At 37.0% G+C, this 27,477-nt stretch overlaps 1 protein-coding gene across 1 annotated transcript in view; it reads left to right on the forward strand.

Moving 5' to 3' along the window:
- The first annotated feature begins 564 nt into the window (after positions 1 to 564).
- The window catches only part of galnt18b (UDP-N-acetyl-alpha-D-galactosamine:polypeptide N-acetylgalactosaminyltransferase 18b), a 69,704-nt gene continuing 42,791 nt past the window's right edge, over positions 565 to 27,477 (forward strand). Inside the window, exons 1-2 of the mRNA XM_056747980.1 lie at positions 565 to 625; positions 1,220 to 1,783. Coding sequence (XP_056603958.1) covers positions 1,546 to 1,783 — 238 coding nt within the window. The 5' untranslated portion in view covers positions 565 to 625; positions 1,220 to 1,545. The remainder of the gene's footprint in view (positions 626 to 1,219; positions 1,784 to 27,477) is intronic.

The raw sequence follows: 27,477 nt of genomic DNA on the forward strand, positions 1-27,477 counted from the left end.
GCTGTAAACGGTATATGAACTGTATACTGAACCTGTTTAAGCTTACTGTATGACCGACAGATCACTACTATAATAAATGTCACAGGTGTCGTATAGGGTGACCATATTAGCCATTTCTTGTGTTCATCTTCGATGACGTATGCGATCGACAAATGCGACTCCCGGAAGACGCATCCGAATCCTCCCAAGGACCTCCCATTGATTTTCTTCTTCTATTTATATTATTTTATGGCGGTTTGACAAGCCAACGTACGGAGATGCAATCATTGACTTTCAACTCAAGCGATTAATAGCCTTTGCGCACAGCTCATTGGACAGAAACGTGCAAAATTGCAAAAGTTGTAGCTCACTGCGCGTGCGCACGGAAGTCACCATATACCCGATAATTGAGAGTCGATTCACACTTGTTAAGTTCTAATGGCCGTCAAACAGGTGCTTCTGATTTGCTAATGGTTGTGGATTTATATGTTCTGCTTACATGTTAGAATAGATATGGGCTACATGCGCAAATGATAGTTGTGTGCAATCGTTTGCCAAATTTAGTCCCGGTTAAGTGCTTGTATTGTGTGAATGGGCTTTTTGGATGTGATGCGTCATGCCCTGTTTCCTTTGCGCAATTTCGCGGGTGAATATTTTATTTTACTCTTTCTTAGTTTTCTCATAGCAGTTTATTATTATAATAATAATATTATTTTTAGGCTAATCTGATTATTATTATATTATTGACTGACAAACCAAAATATTGTATGCATTAAAAATGATTAAGCCTATATGAACGTAAAATGTATTAGGAATGAACACACTCCAAACGTAAAAACTTAACAGCCATTAAAATACGGAATGAATGTAGGTTACAGTACTTGCTTGTTTGTACTTGCTTGGCTTCTTGTACAAATAATGATTTCCTCCGCCCGAACACTTCCTAAGAGCCAGAATCCTGTTTGCTTTAGTATGTTCCCTCTGCTTTGATTTACACGAGCGGCTTTTGCATGCAGTACATTTGTAATATTTCTAAATGAAACAAGATTTCCGAAGTGATAAAAAATCCTCCTTTATTATGTTTGCCTATTTTCTCTGAGCCATGTTTGTTTTTATGGAACGCTAGGGAATACTTTGTATGTAATAAAACCTAGTATTTGGGTTTAATAGAGCACACATCCTCATATTATTTCGTCGTTCTGCAAAGATTACTGCTCTGTCGCATCTCATTGGTCAACAGGATGAGGATCAAACCACACACACGCTCACTCACTGGCATACACCTTCGCTTCTCTTCTTACGCTGCGCACCGCTACCGATGGAGGACGCGGCGCTTCGTGTTGGAGCAAGAAGCTGGTTACACATTTCAGCAGGCTGGGATCTGTTAGATCTGAACACCATAGAGTCAGAATGATCAAGCACGGACAGTACTAACCCAGAATAATCTTTGCTTAAGGCTCGTCACACAATTGCAAGGATTGAACTAACGCGTAATTCTCCAAGCTGGTTCATAAGGACAGGCGCACTTGTCCGCTCGGACTCTACTGTATATGGAGGGGTGTCGGGATGGCTTGCACCAGGAGAACCAAAACTTTGGTGTCTACGTGTGTGATACTAAGTGGCATGACCAACATTGTGTGTCTTTTGTACGTCGGATGGGTGACTAATTACATTGCTAATATGTACATCAAAGTGCCGATGCCCGTCCCGGCCAAAAAGTTGGATGGCGATAGGAAAGGAGAAACTCTGCGGATTATAGAGAGACTGGATCGACTGGAGAATGTAGTTAACCAGCACATTCAAGGTAAACGATATATGTATTTGTTGTTATTGCTGTGACGTGGCTATACATCGGTACTGTTTCTCTGTCTTTCACGTTATTTTGCGCTTTTGTTCTGTGGGGGCTTTAGAGTTATTGGTGGGCGTTTAAAATACTTGAGGTGCATCAAGTCCTTCTTGGGGATTTGTTTTGCGAGAAAATGTCCTTATGTAGCCGAGAAGCAAAAAATCAGCACGATTTGTATTATGTAACTAATATTATTTTCCAGTGTAATGCATGAACAGATTGTTGCATATTTCTGGCCAGAAACTTTGTTGTTGATCTGAATCCTCCTTTACAAAACTTTACCGAGTTTTTTACTATATAATACAGATAATAATATATTACAGTTATTGTTATTGTTACTGTATCAACACTATACATGTATAACAGGGTTTCCTTACAATAAACTAACTTTGTGTAGTTGCCAGTGTCAGAAATAAATGAAAACGGAAATATTTCTGGAAACCTTCTGTTTGAATGAGACACCATTTTAAATAATTATTGTAATTTTACAGTAGTAACAAATCTATTTTGCTATACTATGATGACCATACTAATACATTTTGTAATGAATTCCAAAGTTTGGTTGTTATACCCCTAACTACAGTATTTTGGCAGACACTGGTTACCATGGTAAATATTTGTCTGCAGTGTTGCATAGCTAAGGACAAACCTGACCCGGCATGAGCTTGCTCGTAAATAGTAGACCATTATTAGAAGTATCTGCCTCTCATGTGCAACAAAACAAACAGAGCAGATGCAGAATTTCATGATGCTGACCTGCATACTAGTTTGTCATTTATCATGTTCTGCCCGACTTGCATCTCACCTTCTTGTTAATGAGACTGTTATGCAGGTACGACCTACACTCCGAGAACTGGCAGCTTCACAAAGGCCATTGATGATTGCAAGCTCCTCATCTTCACTCTTCAGGGACTCTTGTTTAATGAACTTGGCTCTAGCCTGAACATTAATTATGAAAAGTGGGTGATTGCTTTTGTCTGTAGTTTTAGATCTTTCGGCAGTTTGCACTCAACATGTTTTCCGTTTGTGTCATGTATTATGAATGCATTTCTTTGTTTTGAAAGATTTAGCGCATTATAATTGGATATATCTATTTTTCCACAAGTGGGTGGGGGCTTCCCTCCAGTTAGTAAAACATGCTTTCAAAAGAAGACTGTCTGCCAAATGGCCTGCAATACAAGTGATTGTATTTTCTCACCCTTGCAGAAGCTTTGTTTTTAAATTCAAAATATTCATTTGTAGCAAACCTGAGAAGAACATATCAAGTTTGCAGTTATTAGTTTACAAGAGCAAGGATTTATTTTTTGCCTCCCTGAATATCCTACTGTAGCTCAAGGATGTCTGGTAGGATTCCCGCAGTAGACCGTAGCTAGTAATGGTGTTCTTTTGAATGTTTTTGTGATAGCCACGTTAAAGTTTTGTTTGTAACAGTGTTGATTCCATCATAATTACTAACTGGATCTGGTGATGTGGGATGCAGACAGACAGTGTGGCACTCGATACCCAAGGGCACAAACAAACCTCACAGAGCTGTGAGGCTGCTACAGACGATTACTTGAGCAAACATTCCCTCGCTGCTGCCACAGACACGTTTTACTGTTTGCCAGTGAATGTGGGCTTCAGGAATGGGCCTGGAGAGCAATGCATTACAGAGCATTCTTTACTTTTAACACTTTTAACTTTTATTGCATGTTCGTGGATTGTTGGGGTTTTATCTGTGCTTGCTGAGCTGTAGCGGTGTTACAGTAGGTTCCATTCCGAAAAAATAGATGTAGCTAAATCTGTTACTGTTTTGGGTCATTTTTCACAGATTTTCTCTTTGTTGCTTTATGATATAGGCTTTCTCCAATTTCTGGAACTTGCACCCACACAAGGAAAAGGCTGGTGCTGATACTGCTATTTTTGTAGTCTAAGGAAGGTTTTAAATGTGTCATTTCAAAAGGGCAGGAGGACATTAGCAAGCTTGCTAGACTTAACCCTGGGTCAGTACTGGGTTTTAATCCAGGGTTAATCAACGTTTCACATTTATAAATTCACAGTCACACTTGACTTTTCGTTCCATTGACTTCCATTCATACACATGTGAATGCGTCAGACTGGAAACCCAAGCCCGTCCGAAGATATTTCGCATGTCACTGCGTAGCAAAGTTCAAGTTTGTTGAACGCTGACCCGGGAATTCGCATTTTGTGAGTTTGTGAGACCAATTGAGGATCAAAACGTTACTGCTTGACCTCTCGGTACAGAAGTGTAAAAGATGGCGGTATCACTCCCGCCCATTTCCGCAGCACCGTCCGAACAAATTTTGCATGCTCAAAGTCTAGCATAACTATGAAAGAGACAGAGCTCTGTTTTTAATCTCTGGATTATAAAATACTGTTTTATAGCAGGGTTAGCCACATTTTTGCGTTGCCAAAAGTCAACGGTGTGAAATTATACAAAGCGTTACAATTTTATGGCAAGTTGTTTAGCATCAGACAACCAATCGTAAATGGCCTCATTAAAAATTCATGAGCTTTGTACAATCACAGTATGTTCACGCTGTGTTTATACTTTAATGCTGGGGTGCAACCTTGTAAACTAGAGACACTATTATTTGTTCTGTATGTTTCACAAGACTTGCTGAGAGCCAGAGCAACTCTATGGTCCACAGATGGACAAGCATTTCTAAAACAGGTTGCTACTTGTTGCATGCTGCTTTTGTCCAATTATGTTTTAAACTTAAAATAAGAACAGTACATTACATATGTTGTGTGAAATTGCGAAATCTTAAGACGTAAGATTAATGCTGCCTCAAGTGCTTTTGGAAATATCCAACTTTCTTATCGTATTTAAGTGCTTTTTAGTCATAAAACGTCAGAAAACATGGAGGACAAGTCCAAATGAATTCCAGAGACTGTTGTTGAGAAAAATAAATAAAAAGGTCAGTCACTGCAGCAATCGGTTTCCCACTTGGGCATCAAAGTTACCTCCAAATTTCCCAGTGGCAAATACAACGTAAAAGGCTGTTCGTGTGAAATTCCAGTTATGCGAAGTTGTGAACTTGTAATTCCAATGGCAGCATCATTTCTAAACCATGGCAAACTGTAAACACTGTGAAACATGGGACGAGATATCCGAGGAAAGGTTTTAGGAATGACCCTTGGTTACAGGTTTAGGTGTGTGCAGTACATCTGCATGTTACAATGAAGTGAGAAGTGCAGTCTAAACATTCTACACAGGTTCTCTCTCTCTTTCTCTTACCTTCAAGTCCTTTCCAGAATGAATGATTTATGTGGAAGAGGTACATGCCAGATGTGACTCCAACAGCTGGTACAAACAGCCTGGAGGAGGGTCTGCTTCATCTCTCTGTCATCCTCAAGTTGAGGCTTCAGCGCAGCAGCTCTTTAGCACTGTCGTGGATTTTCAGCTGAAATCCAAAGAGAATGAACAACAAAATCATTTTCGACACTAATCCCTTGTTCTGTTTAGTTAATGTGGAGTGGCGTGGATGGATTTACACACTATATCTGTTCATGTCTTATTTTAGATGTACAATTGGCATTTACTATATTGTATGCACGATTTATACTTTTACAATATACTAAGAGTGACTTTGAATTTTGATTTATATTTGTACTGGTATAGTAAACATGAAATTAGGTTAGTTTTGGTTTTTATTGATGGTTGGAAACAACCCAATGCCGCACAATTTCAGCCCAAGCTTGTATTATTCAAAATAATTGATTCTCTGAATTTTAGAGTATCACGGTATTAATGGATGAATTAATACACTCTAAGAAATATGATTAGTTTATATCAACATGGTTTTAGTTTAATGGTTCTTATATCAACAGCTACACCAAGTAAAATTCCTAGCATACTTTGTTCTTGGCAATTATGGTGTACTCCAGTAAGCTTCAGGCAGTTTGTAGGTCAGCTGGATGAATTCCCCCATTGTTTATTTTTTTCCCCATACAAGTCAAGTAAATGTTGTGAATGTATGGAATTAATGGAGATAATTCTCCATAGCCTATGATATGCTATGACAGCTATGATATGACTACATCAGTCTTATTTTATAGATATTAAACTTATGAACTAAAAACAGGTTATTTATAAAATTATCTCCTATGCCACTTTCTTGTTTCAGTTTGTCAGGAACTCCAGTTGAATGAGAGAAAATGTGTCAAAAGCAGTTGTTGCCTTGAGCTACCCTTAGACCTCCATCACACATAATCACAGTATAATCTGATCCATACAGCAGGTGACGGTGAGAATAACAACAGCAACAATAAAACAATAGTCCCTTATTTATCATACTGACTATTTTTGTTTGTGCTGTAGTGCACATGTCTTCACAACATTGTTTAAATATTGTTGACAACTATTTAAAATTGTTTGTTTGGATGACAGTTTGGGGCAATACTGTATATAAAACCCTGTTTATCAAATTGTGTTAATATACAAACACAATGATATTGTAAATTATTCAGTATCTTTTTAAAGTTTTGCCTACAAGTTCATCCAAGAAACAAAATTCGGTCATTATTTACTCGCTATCTTGTCATTTTAGACCTCTATAACTTTCTTTCTTCCGCACAACACACACATATTTCAAAGCATGCTGTGAAACCGAACAGCGATGGTACCCATTCACTTGGATTGGTTTTGTGTCCATACAATAGACGTGAAAAGGTACCATCTCTGTTCTTTTACCAACTTTCTTCAAAATCTCTTCTTTTGTGTTCTGCAGAAGAAAGAAAGTCAAAAAGGTTTAAAATGACAAGAGGGTGAGTATCCACAATGATTTAAATCTTATTCTCCGCCTCCCTTCACTTGTTTTATTTAGTGTGAATTTTTGTCCAAAGAAAGATAAAACATATTTAGCCAATATAGTTATTGTCAATGTATGTGGCGGCGATAATCATGTCATGTAAATCAGATATCTGTTTCACTCTACATCTCTTTGATGTAGTTAGTATTTTATTTGAATGTTTTTTTGTGATACACAGAAATTCTGTGGATATGACCTATTTTTAAATGTTACCTGACTGTTGATATCCCTTGTGTAGTCAAAGAGAATATTTGCTTTGACTGCAGAAAATGTTGTCTATGAAGAACCGAACAAATGTCACTGTCTCCAAGGAGTGAATTTGCGTCTTTGGGAAGCTGTGATTTCTCATTTCCTCTCATCCTCCGCTCCCCGTGAGTCTCCTCTAATAAGCAGCGGGTTGGGGTTAATTACTTCACCAGAATGGAGTGGAAATACAGCGAGGATGTTGTACTTCTTGGAAGAGGCTCAAAGTTTATTGGTTGCCCTTAAGTGCCCTTTTGACTGACAGATGACTGAGTGAGTGAAAAGTCTCTCCAGAGCTGATTTAGGGCGCTGCCGGAGGGTTTATCCTGTGATAATCACTATCAGGTCTGTTAAACAAAAACGCTGCAAAGCCTCTTATCCAGAAAGACAGGCTTTTAATCATTACGGCTTGCACACGGCAAGGTGCCCGTATTTATAGTGCCATAAAACGAAAGAAACCTGCGGTAATGTTGCTGTTGGATGGACGTTGAGTCTTTTGAGCGATATTTTTTTCTTTCTGCTGCATGTTTGCACTGGTGTGATTTATGCTGATCATTCAAAAATATATATTTTCAGCTTTGATATTAGATTGGATAAAGAACATGACCAACATCCATATCCTTTTCATTTGTTTGTTGCCTTGGACAATAAAAGTCCAATACAGTATATGTTGACATATATATTCTTTATATAGAATACACACATTTTCTGTATATTTTCTTGATTTCTGTGATTTCAATCCGCTTTGAGACAACGCAACGTTGTAAAAAGAGCTATATAAATAAATTAGAATTGAACTGATGAAGCTATTTGTAGAAATGGCATCTGGGTATGGTTCTGATTGTTTTGTTTGAGACAAACTCTTTTTAGTGGGGCCTTTTATCTTGCTGACTGTCTGACCTTTCCTAATTTGTAGCATTTGTGTACACCAATTATAAAGAATAGTCACTTTACTTGTGTGTTCCTGTTACTCATGTTGAGTGCACACTCACTCACGCACAATAGAAGGTTATTGTACAGTCATATTAGCAGGCTTTTATGCTTAGATGATTTAAATGTGTTAAATAAAACCAGAAACATTAGTATTGGTCTGCATTCGTTCTGTTGAACAGATGTCTACATGCCATTTTAGTGCGTCTGCAATGTGTTTTTATTTATAAATTATTTGAAATGAATATAAAAATAGGACAGCGTCAACACGGAGATGTAAACAAAACCAAAATTTGCATTCATTTAAGGGTTCTGAAACGGGTGAGTCTGCGTGTCTGTTCAACCCAGATAGAGCGGTCGTGTGAACTAAGAAATCCAGCTCATCATAAATGTATCCATTTTCAAAACCTTTTTTAGATGTGGTGCTTGGAAAATTTAAGGGGAGTCGAAACATGGCATCACCATAGTCAACCTTTTTTTGCAGCGCTGACTGAATCTCTAATAGATGGAGGATCCTGCTGATACAGGGATCCGCCGCACAGAGAAAAGTGCAGATTTTCTTTCTTAGGCATTTGTATTTGAACTCCCATTGGTGGTGCAAATTGAGGTTATCCAAATAGCGCAGTCACCCCTTGACTTTAAGAGCGCTGGAAGAACCTGTAGACGTCAAAAGTAAATATTAGTATGCAAATAAAGTCGGAGCATTCAGACCAAGTGTTATTGTTGATTTTAACAGTGTGTGGCACCTGTTCTTTTAGTTTTTGTAGCATCCATGTGTATAAATCACCCATATTTATAGTTTTATTTACTATTTTGCAATAGATTGACTTACTGTGATTATTAAAAAATAAATATTTAATGTTATAAACTGTAACTCTTGCCTCTCTATCATCATCTCTGTTTGAAAATTGCAGGTTAATTTATATACTGTAAATTGAAGAAAAAACGCTATAGATGGCAAAATTGTGTTATACACCATTATAATTAACACCAATATATCAATGTGAATATTAACATAATATCAATATAGTTTGATTAACCGAACTATAGATTAAGCAATTAACGCTGTCAATCGAGATATGGTAGGGAGAGAATTTATGAAAACGTATTTTTATGTACAGTACTTACAGTACTCTATAGCTGATTTTTGTTTATTTTTAATAAAAGTAAAAGAATTGGTGCTTTAAAAAAAGAGATCTATATGTACTCCTAATAATGTACTTCTTTACTATAGACCACTTTCCAATGAAACACTGGTCCAATGTATTTATTGTATAATTAAGTGTAAATGTTTAACAATTTGATTTGGTTATAAATGTTCTGTTGGTTGTATTCTGTTTAAACATTTGTGCACTGTTCCGAAACTGAAACAGGATGTTTTTTTGGACGAGAACTAAACCAGTTTAATGTTTTTCGAAGTAGTCGATATTTCTGGATTTGCATTTATGCATTTGGCAGAGGCTTTTAGAGACTTACATTGCATTATACAATACATTTGTATTCGAGGATGTGCAATCCCTGGGATTGAAACCATGACCTTGGCGAAGCCGTTTTTTCTATAAAAAGAATAGAGGCCCATAAAGCTTAGCGTTACCATTATTTTTGCAGCCCTTTTGTACAATTTACCACCAAAAATTCTAACCCTAAAACCCATAATGCACTTCCTGCTCTATACTGTAAAATCCCACATGTCAAATTGTAAAGAAGTGAATAATTTCAAATTCAACTATATCCATATTTAAAAGCGAGTACAAAGGTTAAAATGCGCCAGTCTTCTGGGATTGTTAGAACAAGCAAAATAAATAAGCATGGAACGTGTTTTCTGTGCTTATTTCGGTATGAAGAGGGAATATTTCAGAGTAGATGAGAGACAGAAGCTAGCGACACACTCCCTTTTCTACCACTCTTGAATTTGTGATTCTAATTAGAATCAATGGGATGTAATTAGTCATTAATTAAGACAGAGCCAAGCGGAGGCCTGTATCTGTGAGTAAGCACAGTGAAGAAGAGTCGAACGTAGAAAAAAATGCGCTTGAATTGAGCTCAGCATCTTTTGCACAGAATCATATCGTGCTTTTCAATGTTGTGCAGCTGGAGGAGATTAAATGCATTTACAGTCGCTTGATTATCGGACTGTCTCTCTTTATTATTTTTAGCTACTGATTTATTGATTGTGACCGACTGCTGCTTAACCGTGACACTTGCTTATATTTGTCATGTGCTGTTGGTCCACTGAGGATTAAATATGACTGTCACCTTTGTATGTAGAAAATATGCATAATTTTTGTTGCTAAACGTCGATGAAGCATTACATGGCTCTATAAATACACACACACCATAGGGATAGTGATACACTCATTTTCTGTTATTTATGCGATTTGCTTGTTACATGAGAGTGCCATGGTATAAATATGCAAAACGTGTTTGTACAACGTAGATATTTACAGAATAATATGGTATAATTCAGTCTAATACTGTATTTATGTTCATGCTGTGCCACATTGTAGATGTGTGTTAGTTATTGGTTTTGTTTTGTTAGTTTAGTTTTAGAAACCCTCCACTTGATCGCTATTAACATTTTGATGATCAAATAAAATAGCTTGCTTGAGTCTATGCTTCTCAGAAAACCTGTAGCAGTCGGTGCCTCATTTACTGGGAGCTTGTTCTAGCGAAATTTTTTAATGTTCATTAAAAAAGCAGCGTGATATCCAGTTCGAGGGTAGGTTATTATATCAAAAGTGAGGGTGTATGAAATCCATGACCTGAGAAGGTTCTTCATAAGTATCTGATCATGGTTTAATGCTGGCTGGTTAATGGACCTTCCAGTAAATGCAATATAAAATTTTACACTGTTAACACTGTTTGATAACTTTGATTCAACATTTACATTGAGGGCGTTAAACATAGAGCATGAAATTTACTCAAGTATACTCATTTCTCTTCATGTTTTGTGCAGTTTAGAAAATCACAGGATATTAAAAGCATGCAAGTAATAATAATAATAATAACAACAAACACAAGTATTTAAAACAAATGTTTAAATTGCATATTATAGAGTATATTTAAATACAATTATACAATATATACATACTGTATATATACATTATGTGTGAGTTCATGTGTGAGTCTAAATAAGAACAGATATCCAAATATCTTTCAGTTAACCGCCAGTTTTATAACCAGTGCAAGTTAAGCTGTAGAATTGATATGTTTCTTTTATATGTTCCTCAAAGGAAAGATAGTAGATGCGATATAGGTTCAGGTGCTACGAAGGTAAAAGAGACGGTGCTAAGTAAAGACCATGACTACTGCTAACATGTTTCTCTTGTAACCTCACTTTTCTTCATCAAAATCTGTTGAGTGATCTTTGTTGCTGATAAAAGATCCTCTGAGACTGAAGGCAAAAATCTGCACCACTTATGTCTTGTTAAATCTTGGCGTTTCCACAGAAAAGCTCCTAACCAGACAAATAGACGTCGGGGTGGGGACGTTCAGCTACAAAGAATACAACCTAATCACTTGAAATGCCTTATCAGTCTTAGCACACCATGTATTCAACAAACAGAATGATGCCAATCTCTCCGAGTGTCTGTTTTGTGAATCCAAGTGGGAATTGCTTCATTGAACATTTTCCAACCTCATTACAGCTGTTTGTGATTAGATATCCAGAAGGCTGTTTGGTATAAATGTGCTATACTGGTTTTGGCTACAGTAGAACGGCATTCGTGAGTTTTACATAAAAAAGCCCGAAAGCTGCTTAATAATGATAGTGTGTGATGAATGAGTGCCATTTGTATTGGTCCATTTTCATGTTTAGTTTTTTTGTTGCTCATTAACATAATGGCACAAATTCAAACATTGTCGTATAAAAAATAAAATAAAAACTTAAACAGTATTTCATTTGACTATTTGCTCTCTTTAAAGTCTGAGTAAAGTGAAATTAAAATATATGTTCTGAGTGTGTCACACAACAGGATAAGTGTATTATTAACCACCAGGACAAATTTGATCGGAGAAAAAAACATCAAAGTAAATAAAATAAGTGATCGAAATCTTGGAAAAAAAAGCAGGATTCTCCGCTCTAAGACGTTTGAGGCGCATCCGCTGTTGGTGCTGAAGCCACGCCCACTCACATGCTCAACCTGAGTCTCCAGCCCAGTTGGCTATAAGTGAATTATGTTATTACGTTTTATGATTTGAATTCAACCACGCACGATATTCATCAATATATCATTCAAGATCAGTTAAGGTTGTATGCGTATTTGGCGTGCTGTACGGGGAGAGGGCTCCGAGCCTGGCTTTAGCCCGACCCAGAGCGAGTTGTGGTTAGCAGCTGGCAAAATAGCAGCCGACAATGTTCAAAGATAGCATTTATGCATGGAGGCAGCTTTGGCTTCATAGGCAGTGCCACAGAATTCTATATATAAACGGAGTGTCTTTGCAATAACCAATCACATATTTAAAAGCTACAATACTCATTTCTCGCTAGAAATGCAATCAAAAGTTATTGAATGTAAAAATTGAACTTACATTTTTACAAAACTATTCTCCAAAGGGCGTTTCGGCCGCCATATTATTTTTTCGAGCCTGGGCCTTCTCGACAAATCACGTTCCTCGCATGTTGTTATGGAAACGACAGGTCCCTGTGATTGTTTAGCTGTAAAAATGTGCTTGACAGGACGTTTTTTTTAGAAAAATTGAACTTTTATCAAACTCAAAAGACGCTCCGAGTTGCAGAAAAAGACGCTGGCAATGGCGTTTAAAAATGCAAGCTTTTGTTGAAAGCATGGTTTACTTCATAGGATTATAATTTAAAGCAGATGCTAGCGGCTTCTAAAAAGGAGTCAAATGTGACCAGACAGCTTTGTCTATTTGTAGTGGTTCTCTCTTGAGCTGATAAGGTAGATGCTGAGATTGCTGATAGCGAACCAGCCGGGTGGATTATCTGCTCGTTCTGGTCTCGAAATTTGTTAATTAAACATCGTTCAATAAAGCACATCGCGATCACACGCACTGATTCTCCTCCGTCCATTCGCATCTCTTTATCATTTGGCGTGAGGTTTGTATAGTTGGACAGAGTGAGACCATAAGAGAGCCTGAAAGCGTGTGCGTGTGCCCTGAGCTCATGATTGAGCAGACACCTGATGCTGTAGTGATCGGGACGTGATGTAGTCATTGCTCATCGTCAGTGTTACCACAGTTACTTTGAAAAAGTAATCTGATTACTGATTACTGATTATACCTCTAAAAAGTAACTTAGTTACTGTACAGATTAATAGATTTTAAAAGTAACTAAATTAGATTACACTTTACTTTATCAGTTACATTCAACAGCTGCCGCCAACAACACCGCTGCCTCAACATAAAAAAGACAATCGGTTTTGCCAACACTCACTTTATTGGAAGTGTATTTTTAAGAGTAATGTCAACAATGTATCTCCTGACATTTTAAGTTGAATTTAAAGACTATTTCCTGAAAAAAACATGTTTTTATTAAAAAGACTGATTTTCTTGATTTCACTTAACGTAAATACTTGTTTTTTATAAAAATAAAATAAAGATAGTCTTTCTTGACCTGACATATTTAACTGTTAACACTTTAATAATGGCAAAACGTACTATTTATAATCTACATTATTTATAAATGTAACTATTAATTTCTTTTTAACATGTTTTATGAACATTGAACATGTTGCTCACAGCAAATCAATAGCATACAGGATTGGAAAGACATGAGGATAGGTGAAGATAACTACGAAATTTCATTAGTGGGTGACCTTCTCTTCAACACTAAAAATAACAAGCCTTTCACCTACTATTGCACTTGTGCATGGTAGAGTGACAATAAAAGTGATTTGAACTCACAAAACATGATTTGGACAAAACTAAAAACGTGAGCTGTATTTTTAGCTGTTCTCAGCAAATAGCTCCAGTAAGACTCGGTAACAATCATGCAATATTTCACACTTATATGTGTGATTATGCAAACATCCAAGTGGAACTGATGCAACCAAAGCGTAACCCTACGACTTCAAAAGGCTGTTTATCATTTCTCCGCTCGACGGGTTTGCACTTGTAAACCCATTAAATAATTGCCTTTTTTTCATAACATGTTTTTGGCCGTTCCACATCACGCTCACTCTCACAGCAAGTATCTTTCTTAAAGAGATAGATCACTTGAAATTCTGTCATCATTTACCAAGCCATTTACATTAAACCTCTATGGTCATTTTTTCTGTAGGATTCAAAAGTAGACTTTGAAAGTCAAGCTAAAGTGAATTCTGAGAATTGTTTCTAAACACATTAAAGATGTAGAAATGTATTGCTGAAAGATATCAATATTGCTATTGATTTTGGAGTGCATTTGTTGTCTGTCAAAGGTATGAGCTATATGAGATGAAGCCAGTGAGATTTATGCGGGTCAGTTTAGTGAAAGTCAGAGAAGTCAGGCAACGAGCACTGGTGGAATCGACGCCTCCAGCGATCGTCTGTAACCTTCGAATGCAAATCGAAACATAAAAATAGATGTCTTATGTTGTTTATTTATTTGTCAAAAAGGTGCTAAAATGAAGTTTGTGTGTCTAGAGGCGTACAAAATAAAAAGCTTTAATAATAAAAATAAATAAATAAAAATCCTGTCACTGTTTGCGTTTTTGTTCAGAAAATTTGCCCCATTTTTGTTTTGCTAAAACTTTAGAAGAAACGGCTGACGTATCTGGAAAGATTAGACGGCTGTGACATATGTGATGTGTCTTTTATGCCTAATTTCATCTGAACTCCAGTGCTCCTCAAAACACAAAAATCTGCCTGTGTAAAGAACAACAACACAAAACAAAATGATATTCGATCCAGCCTGCTTAATGTGATTTACACAAATGGAAATGCTTCTCCATCAACGTTCTTGTTTTTTCCTGTAACAACATTTTTTCATGATTTTTTTAATTAGGTTTAGGCTGTCAAAACCAAGCACTAAAGTACATCAAAGCTTCCTCTTTTTGTCATTTTCAAACTTCAGATATGTTTTTATTGTGTCACAACATATATCATTTTTTTGTTTAGTTAGACAAATAGTTTGTTGAGTCGAATACTAAGAATTTGACACCACAGGTTAAAGGAGTCATACGACATAGCTAAAATGAAAATTATCATTCGTTTTAGATGTAATGTGTATACGGGTCAATGACGTGTTTTGTGTCCAAATTCATTATTTTCCTGAAAAGAATTAGAATAAATACATGTCATATATCAAATGGATCTACAATATGTCCTTTATAAGAAACCCTTTTCATTTTATTGAAATTCAATAGATTTTTTGAGTTTTGGTGTTTGAAAGACCAAAAATGTCAGGTGGTGCGACCGTCCGAACATACAAACAGAGAACAAAACTGAGAAATAAATGTTAATTTTCTCAATAAAATTCTTAATAAAATATTTTGGCATGATTTTATGTAAAATTTCTTATATTTGAGGGGAAAAATACTCAGTGCTAAATACATTAAATGTATATTATTTTAAATTAATGTATGGTCGCACCACCTGACATTTTCTTATTTGTCATTGACCCATACACGAAAAAAAACGCTGTATTTTACACATACTGTGCATGTTTGTATCTCCACTTTGCCCCGCCTCTCTGAAAATCGCAAATTGTTTACAAAGCTCATCGCTGTGAAAAGCGGGGTGTGCTATGATTGGCCAGTAAATCAGTGTGTAGTGGTTGGTCGAATACTACAAGCATGTGACGAATATGTGATACCTCTTGGGCGGTCTTGGTCAAATCATACCACAAACTGACGTAGATTTGTGGGGGTGTGGTTACACGAGGCGTTTCAGGCAGGTCTGGGTGAGCATTCGCTTTTAGATAGAAAGCATCTTTTGTTCCTACACTTTAATTTTTGCAATTGTACTTGTCTTATACATGCATATGCAACTTAGAACAAACCAAAGACAGAATGACGCCATATGACCCCTTTAAATCAAATCAGATCTCTTCCATTGTTTGTATAAAACAGAGTGAGAAAACAAAGGAAACAATGTTAATGGAAGAACCCCAGGTCATCCGGCACATTATTTTGTAAACTAAATATCAACCCACCAGTAGTATAATGCCAAACTGTGGATGAGCACAGATTGGTTCTCACTTGGCTCTCGTCGATATTGTGTTAATGCAGTATATATGATAAAAAGTAAAGTACACGAAAAAGGGAGGTGGCACTTTTGCACCCAAACAAAAATAAAGGTTCCTCAAAAAGTTCTTCACATCGATGATATACAGGAACAGTGTTTGGTTCTACAAAGAACAATTCACTCAAAGGATCTTTAAAGAAACATTCCCCTTTTATAATCAGAAGAACCTTTTGTAAAACAAAAAAATATTCTATGGCATTGTGAAACACTTTTATTATGAAGCGTATTTAACAGTGCATTAAGAGCTGCAACGTGAGTTTATAGCATTGTTAGTTATTTACATTGCATTTTTATTTAATTTGGCAAAGCAACATAATTTCTAACAAAATTTACAACAACAAAAACGCAACAAGGAATGGGTTGAAACCATAGCTTTTCTTACAAACAATTCAAAAGATTTTATGATTATACCATCATAAATTCTTTAGGCCATGAAAATTGTTTATAGGGAAAATCTGACATCGTGACAGCCCAAGTGCAGGGCCTTATGCGTGTGCTTGTACCAGGCCGGGTGTGTGGGAGCCTGGCACTGCCTGTTGAGCAACTGAAGATGTTAACCCCCCAAAACCCACCCAGCCCTTGCCTTCAGCTCCTTCAGCTTACTTCACTTGGAGGATCAGAAATACTCTTCTGTTCTCACGATTTTAAAATTGCTGGCCATTTTCATTTAAAGGGATAGTTCACCCAAAAATGAAAGTGATGTCCTCATTTACTCACCCTCATGTCATTTCATACCTGTATAAATTCTGACGAACACAGACAAAGATATTTGGAATAATGCTTTCACTTCTGGGACATCATTGACTACCATAATAGAAAAAATTAAATGGTAGTCAAAGGTGCCCCAGAACTGTTTATTTTCCTTAATTCTTCCAAACATCTCATTTTGTATTCAACAGAACAAACAATATTAAATATTTTATTTCTACTATGTTAGTGGATGATGTCCCATAACTGAAATTTGCCAACGTTCTTCCAAATATCTTTCTTTGTGTTCAACGGAACAAAGACATACAGGTTTGAAACAACCTGGGTGAGTAAATGAAGGCAGAATTTTCATTTTTGGGTGAACTATCCCTATAAGTGACTTTTACCAAGCTTTAAGTTATAGATTGTTAGTTTGGGTTTGTAATGCAAGGAAGGAAGTGTATGATCACAGGTTAAAGTCATTGGTATAGTGCATCCACACTGATATGTTGCTGATTATTTCTGAACCCTGTGCACTGTCATTGGTGCCAGCATCTTGAATTTGAGCCACAAAATCTATTACATTTATTTACTCCCTCTCCAGTTGTTGGCACACTGATGTACTGCCAATCCACTTTCCATATGTCAATTGCAATGTGTCAAATCTATGTCACATAGACTTTTTAAATCCACAGTTGTAGGCATTTTTATTTCAATTTCTAGCAAAAGAGGATAACATATTTTTTATTTCTGCAAAAATAATGTTTCTTCCGCCAAGAAGGAACGACTCTATATTAGCAGGATATATCTGTCAATCTATCATAATCTATCGTTTTATTATTCTCTGTACTAAACCCAGTGCTTTGTAATAAGTGCTGAAGGACTATTTATCTAATATATTATCAACAAAATCAGGATTTTGATGTACTGTTACGACTACACACAGTATGCAAATGTCTCTGAATCTGTCAAAAAATGCCCTGAGAACCTTTTGAGGAGAACTAAAACAGCCTGGCAGGTTGATAAGAGGCCGATTTATCACACTCTAAAGCTTTTCATACATTTTTGAGCAAAGCCACCATTCCAGAGCAAAGAAAATTGATGTTTTTTAAATCAAAGGTACAAATCTGCTGGCATGTATAGTGGCGTATAATGCAATGCTTTTGAGCTCCTGCTGGGCTGAACATGCTCCTTAACACCTGCATTAAACTTCTACCCACCCTAACAACATCCCTCCATCCCTGATCACATTTAATGGCCTCTCGCAGACGAGATACTGGATTTATTGAGGAAGGCAGGAGGTTTCATCTGGGAAAATGGAAGTGCTCATGGTGCCTCCCGAGGGACTATCCAGAGTCACCCGAGCGTTTCGCTAAAGCTCAACGTGACAGTGGGAGGGTGGAAAGCACATTTAATGTTTTATTATCTACTCAGGATCCATTCAGTGGATTTCGACAGGTTCTAATGGCGCAAGCAGAGGAATTAGATCTACACGATTTCAAACTTCATACCTGTTCAATGTTGTTTAGAGTGCTTTCTTGTTTTGGCACAGTTAGGGAAAACATGAGTGATTCAATTTGGGTAGATGTATCGTGTGGCAGCTCAGTTTGACTATGTCTAACCATTTATTTTAAGGTGGCTTTAGTGCCGATAAGCACTCGATTTTAGGAATGAAATGAGGTAAAACCCCTTCTCGTGTAAAGAAATAAATTGCTGGTTTTGCTGTGCTCCTCTGAAGCTGCTGGTTCAAGAGTTCCACTCGGCACATCTTTTGTTTTATCGAATGCATTTGAAACGATTCATGACTGAGCAATTGGAGAGCTTTTTCATAGATGTGCCTCTTGTGTCTTGAACACCGGGTGACCTGCGCCAGAATTTTGCCAGCTCTCGCTCATAAAGGTTGGAACGGTGTCTGCTCTTGAATTATTTATGGGATTCAGGACCAGGTGAAATCACTGCTTTTTGATGAGAGATTCCATACTTCACCCTGCTTTCCACCCAGTTCTCTTATGAAAGCCACAGGACGTCTGCATGCACCGTCTAACAATTTAATTTGTTGCTCGCCACACTTATTGTGTGTTTGTCATGTTTGATAACATGGAAATTTGTGCCTTTCAATTTGCTGTGAATTTAAATGAAATACAGAGTCAATCACATAAGTGATATCTTTTTAAAAGACAGAAATTCTAAAAATGTAGTCCTAAAACCTAATTGAAAAATGTATAAGAGATTTTTTATTTAGCCAGTATTTGCCTTTATTTTACTTGTAATGTCTACAATTGGCTCTCCGCTGGCCTCTTTTCAAGCCTCCACAGGTACCCTGAAAGTATTTTTTTTGAGTTCTTTTAGCCTTTTTACTAGTTATATTTTGCAGGACATGTACCTGGCTGGTACATTGAAAGACAAAGTAGATCATCTTTCTATTAATCAAATGATCAGCTCCTTGAGTCTTTAAACATGGTTTGTCTTCTATAAAGAGTACAAATAAAAAAAACATTAGGAATGGTTTAAGGTGTATTTTAAATCTTGCAATAATAGCAATGATTTACATATAAATATGTTTTTATATATTATATGAATATATACTCCTATTACAGGAGTTTGAAATTGTTATAGATATGATATCATATTAGTTTCTGAGGCACATTTTTGCAAGGGAAGACACAAATATTGTAGTTTAATTGTATTCAAAACAGAAAAGCTTATTTTTATAAGACATTTTCTTTTGTTGGTTCTGGGAGTGTCATTAAAAGATTAAGGGGAAGTACAGTAGCATAACAGAGCAATTTTGCAAGTTTGTATATGATTCAGACACAATTTTACAGCTGTGAAAGACTGAGCTGTAGGCTAAGTTACATTTCATTTACATTATTCTCCATTACTTCTGTCTTGTTGAGATTGATTTGTTACTCAGTAGCTCATTCAGTTTAAACCCTCCGAACTCTGAAGCTTTTAATGACGATACAAACAAACACAAACTCTCTAGTGGCCCAAGAGCACTTTAATCAAAACTTCAAATACAGTTTTTTGTCTTTATGTGGGAAAATTGTCTGGTCCTAAATATTATGAAGCAAAAATCCAGATGTTTTTCAAATGAGAAATAAGATGCATAAGTCTACACCGATTGGGGTGCCATATGACAAGAGACAATAAAACGCATAAGAACCCACTATAATTTTAAATTGTGTCCACATCGGACATGGCGCGATGCGGCGCGACAATCCCATTAGAACAAGTCGTGTGTAAAAGACACGGTGTAACGGCTACACACTTTTATCGTTCAGTGTATCATTTTTATTTCTAGTCTTTATTCTCATTTGTCACTTTCTTAATTTGAGTTATAGACATTTTTGGGTTGTACCATAGACTATTTATAACATTTGATCATTTGTACAGGAAATGTATTTATTGCATTTTTTTGATCACACTAAAATGCATAAGCAGAAATACTCTCTTTTAAATGAAATAATCCTTGTGATCGTTGATTTAATAAATGGGTTTTAATAGCATGACAATCGTGTTTGTTAGCATTTGACTGTGCAGTTGAGAGATTCGTTTCTCTATTTACATTTATGTTTAGTCATTTAGCAGACGCTTTCATCCAAAGCGACTTACAGAGAGTTCTGGGAGCTATAAGCGATATTTCATACTCTATAAGCTAATGAGTTCAGCCGATGTCATTGTGATATCTTGTCTCCTAGTAGAAGAGAACATGTGAGGACAGTTTTCCTCCAGGGCACTGCTGAAATATTTTGATTTACATCTTATGCCTCATAAACTGGCCGTATCTTTGGCCCTGCTTTCAAAGATACCAGGAACCCTCAAGGAAAATTCATGCACTAGAAAGACAGAAAATACAGAGAACCGTAACCTTTTAACAACCTCCCAGAGAGTTTACCCCTTACACGAGCTGCAGGCGATTATAGCGTTTAAAGACAAGCCGGATTTCAAAGATCTTTGAAAAACAATGGTCCATGGTGAAAAAGAAACGTAGCAGTGAGTACCAGAACAAAACCTGGTTTGAAGTGGGCGGTTTGCCGATGGTTAGAGGAAAAAAAGACCCTTCAAGCCACCCACATCTGCCCTATACTTTGTTCTTTCTGATCCAAGCTAGAGAATGAAGTGACCTATGGTGCCTAGAGTATTTTTAAAAAAACAAAGAGAGTGGATTTCTAGTGACAGATCGTATTCCGATTTTATTTTTAAAAGGGAAGAATAAAGGGTTGTGCGTTACACCCACATTTCTACATTTCCTATTTCTCACACACAACAACGCCGTCCATACAAAGTGTTTCCATTTCTGTGTCATTATTTCACAGACATGTGTTTCCTGCTTCTAATAATTTGCCCAATAATTCAATTCTTTCCATTGTTTATCAGTTGCAGTGTCGGTCCAAACTGGTCTGAGGTTATTATTTCGGTGAAAAGCTCGAGGATTTTTTTATGTAGTTTTCACTATAAAAGCACCATAAATATGAGCTATATTTCCAGTGTCCCGAAGTGCTAATTATTTGTAAAAAAACACCAAAATGTATGTAATTCAATGTAATATATAAATTGATTTACTAATATCTGTTTAGCAATGCATTTAAAAGTGACAGCTTTGTGTGTCATGCGTCTTAAGAATATAAAGTGTATAGAAATACGAAAATATAGTGCACAAGTCATATATTCTACTTTCAATGTGACTTCAGTCGGGCAGAGTTTATATCATTTTATAGTTTGACAGATATGTATGGAGTAACTATGCGAAAATTCACATATTGCAGTTCACGAAGAGAACAGCAGTATACACTGCTGAAAGAATATGAGGGAATATTAATACCGACGTATGTTTTATGTTTTAAGACCTGTTTCGTTCCACTACACCATCTCTCACTGCTTGGCATCAGAGTTAATAAATTCACACCTTCAGTCCTAGAAACACGAATTGCCTTTTAACTCTAACATAGCATGTGCTGTCATGCATATGTGTGCTGGAACACAGCAACCCTTCATTAAGAAACAAGTAATGATCCTAATTGAAGTCTTGCAGTATTTGTTTGCTGGCTCGGTTGAGGATTGTTCACCTTATTATTTGTGAAACCTGTTTACATGCTGCGAGACAAATGGACTGAAGCTTTCCATTTTTTTAATACCTTCCTCGATGAAGAGTTTATGAAGTGCATTCAGTCACCGAGCTGTCTTTTCATGAGAAAAATTAACTGATTGATGTTTGAACGAGATTTATTTCGTCTTTTTTTGTATGCATCACAATGCTGAGAGATTTAGTTGAACTAAACAGACTTTTGCCCGCACATGAGCTGTAGCTGCAAGTCAAACATCTGTTGGAGAGGAGACAAAATGAGAGAAATAATGCAAGTGGGTTGGACAGCGTGTGGGCTTGCATTCTTCTCATGCTTCTCTGTCAACAGGTAGGACGAACATGTTACAACACTGACAAACGCTCATTTGTCTTTTTCCCTTTAGTCATGTCAATTTGACACATTCATTTCATTCGTAATTAGTTTTGGAATGCAGTTCCTGCATGTTTTTTTTTGCGTGTTGTTTGCACCAGTTTGCCTGTACCAGCTGCTATGAGCTCTGAACCCTGGCACCTCTGTCACCGTGCCAGTCATACCTGCACCTGCATCATCCGCCATTTAAAACACCTGCCTGCTATTGTGTTTGCCAGCGTGAAACATTAAGCAATCGCACTTTCCATGCACCTCTCCAAATGTGTGCGCTTTCAGATTCCTACTGTTGCTTAAAAGTGTAGTTTGTCATTTTAATGCCCCTAGTGTCTACAAATTTGCAAAAATAGTGCTCTAAAAGTATGTTATCAGAATTTTTATTTATTTATGTTATATAGTTGTGAATGCGTGAGTGAATGAGTGAGTGTGTGTGCCCTGCGATGGGTTGGCACTCCATCCAGGGTGTATCCTGCCTTGATGCCCAATGACTCCTGAGATAGGCGCAGGCTCCCCGTGACCCGAGGTAGTTCGGATAAGCGGTAGAAAATGGATGGATGGATGTTATATAGTTATATTAAATGTTTATGGCTCACAGAAATAAAGTGATACGTTTATACCATCGTCTGAAAAAATAATGTATTTGTTAACAAAAGAAAGATATTAAGTGTATTTAATGAGCCATAAAAAAATTAAATTAGGCCCTAAAGATATATACTGTAGTTGTTTATTCATTTAAATGTGTCTTCTTACCAAAAGATTTCTATTTAAAGCAGGTTATAAGAAAGTCCATTTATCTTATATTCCAATTACCAATGTGAGTTATTGCCTGTTCTGTAGGCCGGTTTTGGAGGATGCAGCAGGTTTCTAAAATCTACTGTACCTCCAAATACAGTAGAATTGCTCTACGACTGCGATCCAGGAGCCTTTAAAAATACTGAAAGTGTGCTCGACTACACCTCATGTCTGGATATGTGCCAAGTTAGGAAGTTTTCCATTATTTAACGAAAAGCTCTTACCACGATCAATAGATAGAAATAGCTCTTTCTAACGTAATAAAAACACAACGCTTCATTATGCGAGGCAAGATATCTCAGTAGTCCCATTCACTTTTTGTTTGAAGACGTAAAAACTGCCCGAAGGCGCGTTGCAAAGATGGCCGCAGAGTGACACGACTTCCGTAAACGGACTTTTGCGGGGCATACACTTTGCCATTTTCGTCCAGATGTGAGCTTGGTACTTAGTATTGTTGTGCATGGACGTACAAGGGAAAAAATAGGCTTTTACCTCTCGGATGAATATTTGGAGGGTTGAACAAATTTCAGATAAACATTTTGGGCATTGCACAGTTGAAGAAGTCAAGTCGTTTCTCGACTGTATAGTGTGAACACACACAAAATTTTGATTTGCCGGTGAAACATGCCTTTAACAAAACCTTGCTGAACCCGAACAGTGTATGCCTGGCTTTAAAGGTTTTGAGCACATGGTCTTGGGACTCCATTCATCAGACATCACTTCATGCAGGTGGTCTTTTGTAAAAGTCCTTTGTGTTTCAGCACACCTGACTCCGATAAAGGACCGCACTGTGAGCATGTGATTACAACCTGCTAGAACAAGAGAAATGATCAGAATGAAAATCTGACACCACAGAGAAGTCACAGGCGATAGGATGAAACATGTGCGTCAATTTCAATCATAATTTCATCCTGTCATAATTATTCTCAATCCACATCTTTCTGTTAGTCTAGTGTATGCCTGATTATAGGTCTCACACTTTCTTCCTCCTTCTGTTAAACTGTTCTTATTGTTTCCACTTTCCAGGAAGTCACGTTTCATTGGCTTCCCCTTGGCCTCTTTCAATGCTCGTATTTGCACAGCACACCTTCTTCAGGAAGGGCCGGGCTCAGTTCATGTCATTTAAAATTACAGCTCTGCATAACATTCAGTACACTTGGTATTGCACAGAAGCTCCCCTCAATAACTCACAAGACCTAATGGAAATCTCAGTGACATTTAAAAACCTGACGCAGAAAATCATTGACACAGTCTGAGTACAGAGCTGTGATATCAATGCAGGCAGCGTAGCTAACAAAATTTTAAAAGGCAATCTGTAACGTTTGCCTCTCTATTGTCATCTCTGTTTAAAGGTGCAATGTATGATTTTTTTCTATTGACAGAAATGCAATATAATATATAAGCTATGTCTTCAGAGATGTATAAATCTCTTACATAATAAAGCGTCATGTTTTTACCACCTTAGAATGAGCTATTTCTATATACATACACCGTGTGTACCCCTTCATGTCATTTCTACAGTAGCTCTATATGGTCAAACTGCTCTACAGAGCGCGTTTCGTAAATACATTATCACATTCGGAGTGAGCCGTTGGTTAGAATTTGCCACCTTACCACTAGATGCCCCTACATTTCATACACTGGACCTTTAAACTTTTTATTTACTGATATTTTAGGTTAAGGCAACATGATTATTAAAGAAAATGTTTTTTTATACAGGCTTAAAAAGATGCTCATAATACCATAGAAATAATATTTGACTGAATGGTTCCATAAAACATTCAAAGACGCTTTCTGTTAGGTTCTTTATTGTGAAAAACGTTATATAGACAAACAATAAATTGATGACTCTTTTAGGAACTTTTGAGTGAGTTTTCATTGGCACACAAAAACCTTTCATGACCTTTCATCGTAGAGATCGCTTCGGAAAATGTAAACAACTCTGGACCAGAACAACTTCCTGTTTCTTGTTTTGTTTTTTTAACACTGCACAAACCTTTAAACAGAATACAACCAACAGAACATATATATCAAATCAAAATGTTAAACTAATATTTAATTTTATTTGTTAGATTAAAAAAATATATGAAACCAGGAGTGCTGCTGGACCAATGTTTACGGGGCTTTCTCCTGTATCTATAAAGACATTAGTGCCATTGTTTTTGTCTCAAAATGCACACATGTAACGTTTGTTTGTAAGGTATGTTTATTAAACTACTTAAAACTCTTATTTAATTAAAGCCTAGTCCTGGATTAAGATAATCCCTGTCCACCAGATTGATCCAGCACCTGTACTGCTATGCAGGTAGATTATTAAATCTGTTTTATGGGTTGAGCAGTTCGGGTAGATGTTGTTGCTGGTGTCAGGATGTGCTCATTATTTCAGAGTTCTCTATTGCTATATTTTCTCCCTAAAGTAATTTGATGATGTAGAGTAATTTCACCTCTATCAGTCTCTGTTTTTCTGTATACCATCTTACAGGAAACATACTGTACCGTATATATGGGAAACAAAATGACCTGTAATAGAAGCAAGGGTGGGAATGCATGTGGAAGAGAGAGAGCCGGGGGTAAAAAAAAAGAATGTTGTGATCCATTTAAGTGGAGTGAAAAAGTGAAAGTGACCTATTAGTCAGATATGGTGACCCATACCCGAAATGAGAGAGCAAGTGGTGAACACGCGTACACCAGGAGCAGTTGGAAGCTATCACTACAGCGCCCGGGGAGCAAGTAGGTGTAAGGTGCCTCGCTCAATTTACTATAAATGACTACAGGAAAAACATTAAATGACAATGTTATGCATGGGGCAACTGCAGACTATTTTTCGTCTATTTTTAGTCCCTTTTTGCACTATAGCATGCATCAGTAAATTTGGATGATGCATAAAGCTAAACTTTACAGCACATTGGCCCTTTTAGCAATATAAAAGCTATTACGATCTTGAAAGAATTTTATTCAAAGAAAACAATCCAACATGATCACTGTAATACCTGTTGTTACAAGCAAAGCTGACACGTCATGTTCACGTAATTGATCTGGACATTTATTTGATTTAATTTAGCTGTTTATTTGATCTAATTTGAGCTTTCACAGCTTTGCTAGGCAAGGAGGAATATCAAAAGTGCTGTAATCTCAATTCAATTATGTTAAATACTTTATTGTGGCAGTCGCCAAACCTCTGACCTTTGCGTGCCCATACTCCAATGTAGTCGGCACACGCAGGGTAATTCTCAGACCGCTTATTATTCAGCACTTTCTGCATTTAAAGGTCTGTGTACCTCCGTTACTTGAAGCCCCAGGTCTCTTTTGTTAAACTAACCAGCTCTGATAGCCGGCCTACAGGCTTTTCGACTCAATTCCTCGATCAACAAAGAGCCTTTGGGACGACATGCTGTACAGACTAAGAGACTACATGTTGCCTAGGTTACAAAGTCTACAAAAGTGAACCCGGACTGAACCAGCATGTTTCCTTTCTATCCTTAGGGAGGGGTTTAATTAATAGCCAAACATACGATGATGTCTGTCGCCCTTTAGGTACCTGTAAAAGGGGATTTAAGCTCATGTCACGATTCAAATCGGTGATGTGCTGCCACCTTAATACTTTGAATTTAAGGTAAAATAAAACTCAAATTCACTTGAATGCTGTCAAATGAAGAGTATATAGTGCAGGTAAAAGGTTTCTATTGAACCATTGTGCTAATGCACGTTGCACGGAGCAGATTTCTCTGATCGAGGCCAGACCTTTTTGTTTAATTATTTGTCAAAAGGAATTACTTTACTGTTGGTGAAAGGTATGAATGGCAATAAAACGTTTACTGAACACTTACTGATTGCACATTTGTACAAAAACATACAAAAAAAGCAAACTTGCATGTGCATAAGATGTTAACATTCACCAGTTGTAAATCTAACTGAAATGTATGACAATTTTTTCTACACATTTGCACTTCAAACACAATTCAGTGTCTACTACCAAGAAGACATAATCCTTTCTATATTGACATTTCATCTCGGTGGTCTAGATGTTGCGTGTTTGTGCACGGGGTTCAATAAAACATTCCCGCATCAATGTTTAAAGACCGTTGCAGTCCAGACCTGAGGACTCATTGTTATAGCAGCAGGAGCTCGATGTTTATTCAGCGCTCGTGTTCGGCTGCGTGTTCTCCAGGTAGCCGGTATCCAACAGAGCCGCGTTTGATTCAGTCAGTGATCCAGACTGACCCCGTCAGTATCAGTTTTCTGACTGGAGACTCGACAGCAATGTTGCAGTCCTGTGGCTCACACACAATGCCACTTCCCCACTCAATCTGTCCTCCAGTGATCGGTTCCCATAGCCAGCTAGATATCAAGTGCGCTTTTTCTTATAAAGGCTGTTGTTGCTGGATGATATGCTGCTATTATTTGAGTCGTAGAATTGAATTATACTGAAGCCTTTTGGGATACTTAATTTAAGAAATGTAGTTCAAGGTTGTCTCTTTTATAGCTTAGGTGAGTTACTGTAATGGCATTCTCATTTATGTATTTAAAAGTACAGTTTGTAAGAATT

Source organism: Triplophysa dalaica, chromosome 1 (genome assembly GCF_015846415.1).
Source record: "Triplophysa dalaica isolate WHDGS20190420 chromosome 1, ASM1584641v1, whole genome shotgun sequence".
NCBI classification, from domain to species: domain Eukaryota; kingdom Metazoa; phylum Chordata; class Actinopteri; order Cypriniformes; family Nemacheilidae; genus Triplophysa; species Triplophysa dalaica.